Source organism: Micropterus dolomieu, linkage group LG04 (assembly GCF_021292245.1).
Source record: "Micropterus dolomieu isolate WLL.071019.BEF.003 ecotype Adirondacks linkage group LG04, ASM2129224v1, whole genome shotgun sequence".
In the NCBI taxonomy this organism is placed as follows: Eukaryota; Metazoa; Chordata; class Actinopteri; order Centrarchiformes; family Centrarchidae; genus Micropterus; species Micropterus dolomieu.
Window position 1 is genome coordinate 3,446,635 of NC_060153.1, and position 7,134 is coordinate 3,453,768.

A 7,134-nucleotide genomic window follows, 5' to 3' on the forward strand; every position below is an offset into this window, starting at 1 on the left:
AATATGACCACATTACTCCTATTTTAGCTTCATTACACTGGCTCCCAGTATGTTTTAGAATTGACTTTAAAATTCTATTGATCACTTTTAAAGCTCTTCATGGCCTCTCGCCTTGTTATATTTCTGACCTTTTAGTCCCATACGCACCAGCACGTACCTTGAGATCCTCGGGCAGAGGTCTGTTGTCTGTTCCAGAGTCTCGACTGAAAACTAAAGGGGACAGAGCGTTTGCTGTCAGGGCCCCGAGGCTCTGGAACAGCCTGCCCGAGGAAATCAGGTCGGCTGAGTCAGTGAACTCTTTTAAGTCCCTTCTTAAAACATACTTTTATAGGAGAGCTTTTCCCGATCTTATTTGACTTTATTTTATCCCTTTTATTTTATTGTATTTTACTAATTTTATATTAAATTTTCATGCTCTTATCTTTTTTTTTGTATTATTCTTTAAACTTGTTAAAGCACTTTGTAACTTGTTTTTGAAAAGTGCTCTACAAATAAGGATTATTATTATTATTATTATTATTAACCACAACAATATGTCTAACCTTAACCCTTACCCCAAACTTAACCTAATGTTAACCTGAACCCTTAAACCAAGTCTCAAAGGTTCAGTGTTTAAGTTTAAGTGGCATCTAGTGGTGAGGGTTGCTAGTTGCTTATACGGTGCATTCACGTGATCCTCGGATTGAAGTCATTCTTCCGACTTCAATGTGTGTTCATGTTATGTTAATGTCGAAATGTGGAATCAACATGGACGCTACTAAAAAGACGTCTTGGATTAGCATTACCAGAGCATAAACAACACGCAGATATCTAATTCACTCTACATGGACAGCAAACTAACCATTATAACCTTATACCAATACAAATTACATGTTTGCAAAATATGTGATTTTGCACGAATCAAATCTCTGACGAAAGGTGCTCAGTAGAGACTTTCGTCCGTTTGGGCTACTGTAGAAACATGGTGGCACAACGTGGTGATGTCCATGTAAGAGGACCTGCAGTGTATGTAGATAAAAATGGCTCATTCTAAGGTAATAAAAACACAACTGTTCATTTTGTAAGGTCTTTATACACCACTGAAAACATAGTTGTTGATATTATATTGCATTTCTTTCAATAGATCCTCCTAAATATTACACACTGAACCTTTAACCCTCAAACAGCAGTCTCTACTGGTCTTGACCTCAATTTTTGTCCCCATCGGTTAGTGTGTATTCAGGTTGAAGTCCCCAATGGGATATAAAAACATGAAATACACACTCACACTAACCCTTACTTCCACAAATAGAGAGAATATCTGCCCCACCATAAATCCATTCTGCCTTTCATCTTTTGCCATGTATCTTCTTTAACAACATCATGGGGCTCTGGGGTTTGTTTTTAAGTTTTTATGCAGTTAGTTTATATGTGCGTGTGCGTGTGTGGGTGTGGGTGTGTCTGTGTGTGTGTGTGTGCACGCTTGTTGCTCCTTGGGGGTTTTCACAGTCATAAGCTTTTGCCTTCACACTGAGAAGCAGAACTGGTGAATATTTATGCAATGTGCAGCTACAGTAAGTTTATCAATAACTAAACAGTAATTTCATCCCATGGGGGGGGAAGGGAACAAGGGAGATGGAGAGTAGGGGGTCAAGCAGAAAGATTAAGACAGACAGATTGATTTAGGAGAAATTGGAAGGAAATGGGGGGGATGTCATTTTGTGATGTCAAGCAAAGTAAGAGGGGAGTTAAAGGTTAGGCAGAGAGAGGGAGAGAGATAAAAGAGTGAAGCAGGAGGGGATAGATTAGAGAGAGGTGAAGATGAAGGAGGAGATGGCGGGGAAGGGATTAGCCAGGTAAAGTGTCTACTGTCTAACAAGCCATGACATTTCCAGCATTTTGTCAAAATTGATTTTAATATGTATTAATTAACTTACTTAACTTACTTACTTAATTGTAAAATTAACTTAATTATGTGCAAATAAGGATGAAATGGACAAATTTAAAGTCAACCAAAGTATGTAAAAATTGGTGTTAAATAGCTTTGGAAACTGTTTTGAAGCGATGTCAGCAAAGTATTTAGATCCTGATTGGAAGATAGCAGGGGAGGGATTAGACACAAAGTGTTTGACTGACTGCCAAGCGTGTTTCCTGGATGTGCTGTTGTGTTTGTGTGCGTGGGTATGAGATGTTCTGAGGAGATGATAAGGTTTTTGCCTTCGCTTTTGACACTTCTTTTAATCCTTCTCTTTTTTCCAAATCCAGCTGCTCTCTTGCTATACAGCAAACAGTTTTTGGGGGGGATGAGAAGGTAAAAAGACATTTAAGTGTCGAGCATAATACAGAGAAATAAAAGGGCTGTGTAAGGAAAACACTTTGTGCTCCTGCTGCAACACACAGCTGTGTCACATATAATTCATACACTATTGATCTTTGTTGAAGCTGATCGCAGAAAAGCCCTGTTCTCTCCATCAATACTGGCTCAAATGTATCCAGTGTGAGACCATATTAAAAAGATACATTTTCAATCATAGACAAAGCTGTCTTCAACTGTGAATAGGAGGCCAAAATGCTCAAAAAAAAGAAAATTGTCTATCCAGTTTATGCTGCTTATCTGGGTCGTGGTTCCAGGCGTACTTTCTTTCAGCCACATCTTCCTTCTCCTCCTGTGGGATTGTGTGCCGTTCCCAGACCAGATGGGATATATAGTCCCTCCAGCATTTTCTAGGGATGCTTTCCATTTGGCTAACGTGGTCTTCGCCTCTCTTCCTTGCAGATATGTGAGAGAGAGAGAAATGTGAGGAAGAGGCGTGAGGATGGACACAGCAATTACTCATGGCGCACAGAATCTCAGCCATCCAATGTGTAGAAATAATAATAAATAAATAAGTGAGCTGGGGTGGCCACAGGCAGAGTCCAAAAAGTACAAATGGGTTTGCACACATAAATCAATTAGCTTGTTCCTTTCAGTTTTTAATGTGAAACCACTGAGCCCTCTACCATCGTAACATCCTGATTTAAATGATGTGGCCTTGTTCATGTTAAAGTCCTTTTAAAATTTCACCAACAGTGAGTGTCAATGATCTTATTATCCCCAGTGTTCACCAGGTGGGCTACCTGTAGTCCTGAAGCACACTGACATTGAAAACTGAATGAAAGGAACAATGTAACTGATACTTTTTAGAAATAATTGTGAAAAATGAAAATTCTAAGAAAAACACCCGATAATGCTCTAATACTGATTAAAAATCAGGTGCTTTCTCTAAGGGCGTGGTGGAATTTGAGCTATAGAAATGACACCAATAAATCATTATCTCTGACACTGCGGCTGTATAACTGTATATTTTTCCTGAATAAGCCGAGATGCACTTTGAATGGAAAATAAGAAAAGAGAAAAAAATAAAATTGGCTGATGAAAAAAAATGAGGCAAAGTTGCCAGATCATTTTTATGATTCATTCATCATACACGCATCTAATCATTTTAATTTTATGAAAAATGAGTAACATTAGAGTTGCCATTGGGGCTTTTGGTGCTCTTCCTCTTATTGTCCCTTATCAAACCAGGGGATAAATCAGATTAACAGATTCAATTTGAAGGGATGTTGCTTTCCAGTAAAAGACTTCTGCATAGAATACACCTGTGGTTCCTGTGGAAGCCTCTGCTCTCTTCTCTCGATCAATTTCCACGTCACAGACTGCAGTATGGAGGAGTAGCCTATATAAGAAGCATACATGGCTGAATGGAAAGCACCTTGAGTCTACTCAGGGATCCTTCCAGTTAGACAAGCCCAGACTTCATCCACGGGGAAGTCACACTGAGATGGCTTCATGACCATGAACTGCCTTAATTGGCTGTAAAGCAGCAGTAACTTTACTCCGAGCTACCTCAACCAAAAGAGAGAGAAAAGATTTAACCACATTAATGGGGACCTCATCTTCTTTCTAACTTGTTTTTCTTGTTGTCTTTCGTGCACCCACAGGAGTTAAAGGGCCAGATGTCTCAGCTACGGCCCCTTCTGTCAGTGGTGGAGCAGTACAGATTGGACCTACAGACGCTGTCCTCACTGCGACTGGAGCTCCTCAACCTTTCAATCATCCTGGCGGCCATACAGGAAGAGATCGGAGCGTACGACTATGAGGAGCTTCAGCAGAGGGTTTTACTGTTGGAGACCAGGCTACACAGCTGCATGAACAAACTCGGTACGTGCTGGAGGGTTAGAAGTACTCATTCATGCACAGTGAAGTTTCACTAATGATGCCTTTCGAAAGTCACTCACGAGGTTGTGTTTTCTACATGGAAAGTCAAGAACATGAAATGCCTGACATTCAGGTGGTTAAAGGAGCATTCCACAGATTATACACATGAAGAAAAGTTCTCTCGTCATGAGAAGAGGTCTTCAGCCTGTGATTTAGTTGTTTAACATTTTCTGGAACACAGGCAGCTTTTTAAAAACTTTTTTTTTTATATATTTCTATATATTATATAATAATGTGGATTTTCTCAGATTGGATTTGAAATTTTTACTGAAAGTCTGTGTTATGAAACACATTTCTGTCATGTGATGGCCACTTATAAAGAAGCTGTCCAGGCGACTGGGGATCACCCACTCCAGATTCACTCCTGGTTCCAGAAAATCTGAACACAAATTGTTGCTTTAAGTCCATAATCTTTGCTATTTGCTTACTGTATATAAAATTCACTATTTTCTGGATCTTAGTTGTAGATTTGACACAATAAGCCCATCGTTTCCAACAGGTTGTGGTCGTCTGACTGCAGTTAGCATCCCGATCACCATGAGAGCCTCGGGGTCCCGCTTTGGCTCCTGGATGACTGATGCCATGATTCCCAGCTCTGACAGCAGAGTAGGTGTACGGTGTGTGTGTGTGTGTGTGTGTGTGTGGCAAGTGAAGCAGGTGTTGTGAATGTGGTCACAAGGTAGCAAAGCTCTATATTTTTCTTAATGTATTTTTCTATGTCCTGCTGCCTTACTTCTAATATGACTCCAGCGTGCACTCTGTTTCACCCATTTCCTACACACACACACACACACACACACACACACACGTGCACTTTGTTCAGGGAGCACATATTAAGCTAGTTGTCAAGGCGACTGTCTCCCAGTTGCCAGGTGTGATTTATATCGCCATGGTGACCCTTGCCTGTTCCCTATTAGAGCTTCTCCCTGGTGATGAGAAGGAGCTATACACAGCAGCACTATCCCAGTTATTGCCTCCTGTTTCCCAGGTACCGGCGTGACTGTTGTTATAGTTGCGAGGTTATGGGTGGGATCTAGATGTTCCTGAATCTGAATGTGACATTCAGCAATGTACAAGTGATACATTTTAAATCCAGTAAATGTTCATTCTGGATTTGTGTTATAAATAAGCAACTGAAACTATAAAAAGCTGTAATCTGCTGAAATTACTTTTATCTTGCTTTCCCTCAAACTTAAAGGAGCCCTGTGGAGTTCTCTTGTAAATAAACACAGTTATGTTTACATTTAGTGTTTCTTAATATATGCACTGTGTGTATCCTTGGGGCCTAACAAACGTGTCGGATGCATTTTCTTCCTCATAAAACATTTGCAGAGCTGATTTTATTTTCAAACCTGCATTGTTTAAACCATGGATTTATTAAGGAGAACTGGATGCAGCCTTGAAAGATACACGCTACCCTACTTTATTTGTAAGCTGTTCACTGGGCACATTTGACAAAAAAGTCTGCAGCCTTTTGTTGGCACATTGCTACGTTTCTTGGTGCATTGCCGCTACCAATTGTCGAGCCGTGGAATAGCTTGAAGCCATGACCCTGTCGCGTCATGTGTTACATTGGAGTTATTTGAAAGCCCAGCGTGTCTCATACGAATGCTGAACGGTACCTTGTGTGTCAAATACTGACAGTGCCTGACAAAGCAAAACCCTGGGATGAGACTGGGCTTGTAGATGTGCTTCCTCAAGCATATGCATGAGATACAAACAAAATGGGATGGCTCATTAAAACGTTGCACCATAGTATTACTGTTGGCCAAAAACTCCATTGGTAGTTTTAAGATGAGAATTCAGTTTTGACCACTATAGGGTCAGAAACACAGTCCTGATGTGCCTTCAGCTTCTACAGTTGTTGTGGCTAACTTGTCAACATGCGCATCCAGCAGACACAGAGCAACATGCAAAACTATTGCAGGTGTAAAAGACGTTTTGCGAAACAACATTAAACATTTTCCTTACTTTATGGCTGAATGTTTTTCAATGCACACGGTAGCGTTGGTGTTCTTGCTCTCATATACTGTGTGAGAATTTGCTGCTGAACAGCATTGCATTAATTTCATCTGCAGTGTTGCTGAAATATCAAACCCAAAATGAAATAACAGATGTTACTGTTTGTATATTTCATGATTAGTGAAGTCTGTGAACGCTCCCAGCATCTAAACTCAGGCGACCTTGGCTTCCTGTGATATTTCATAAGGTCATGATTGTAAGGTTGCTGATATTGAACATCAGAAACATCTGTGAAAATAATTATGTTTTTATTTTTTAAATGTTATTTTCTTAAATAAAAGGAAGTCAGATAAAATCAATCAGTGAGTTTCCAGTCTGGACAACATCTATCTTATTAACTAAAGCTGTGTGGAGGTAGTGCCTCACATAGACACACACACACACACACGTTGTAAGAAAAGTCATTCTCATACATCCTTTGGTATCCATGACTACAGTGTCTGCACAGGGTCCCAGTTTGGCATTTATGAATTCTTCATTAGCTCATCAGTGTGTGAATGTGTGTGTATGTGTGTGCACTCTTTATATTTTACACAATCGCACACACGTGCGTGCACACACCTGTCGCTGTATTTGAGAACAGATGCTGAGGTGTGGATATCCCCTGATCTGTCAAGATGTCTCTGCTGTGATACAGTTAGAGGGAGAGAAAGGATGAGAAGGACACAGCAAAAGAAGAGAGAGAGAGAGAGATAATGGGGCCTGTTGGTGAAGAGGTGTGACGCATGGGACGGAAAGCGAAAGAGGGGGTGGACAGAAAGAGGAAGAAACAACGACAGTAGAGGGGAGGCGGGAGAAGGTTGATCAAAAGAACAACAGTTGGGACAGACAAGCAGGATGCGATGAAAGAACCATGGGGGGGGGGGGGGGGGGGG

The 7,134-nt window shown here is 40.6% G+C and overlaps 1 protein-coding gene across 1 annotated transcript in view; it reads left to right on the forward strand.

Annotated features, from left to right (window-relative positions):
- The window catches only part of LOC123969740 (noelin-2-like), a 29,632-nt gene that overhangs the window by 12,413 nt on the left and 10,085 nt on the right, over positions 1–7,134 (forward strand). Inside the window, exons 4-5 of the mRNA XM_046047370.1 lie at positions 3,961–4,180; positions 4,737–4,843. Coding sequence (XP_045903326.1) covers positions 3,961–4,180; positions 4,737–4,843 — 327 coding nt within the window. The remainder of the gene's footprint in view (positions 1–3,960; positions 4,181–4,736; positions 4,844–7,134) is intronic.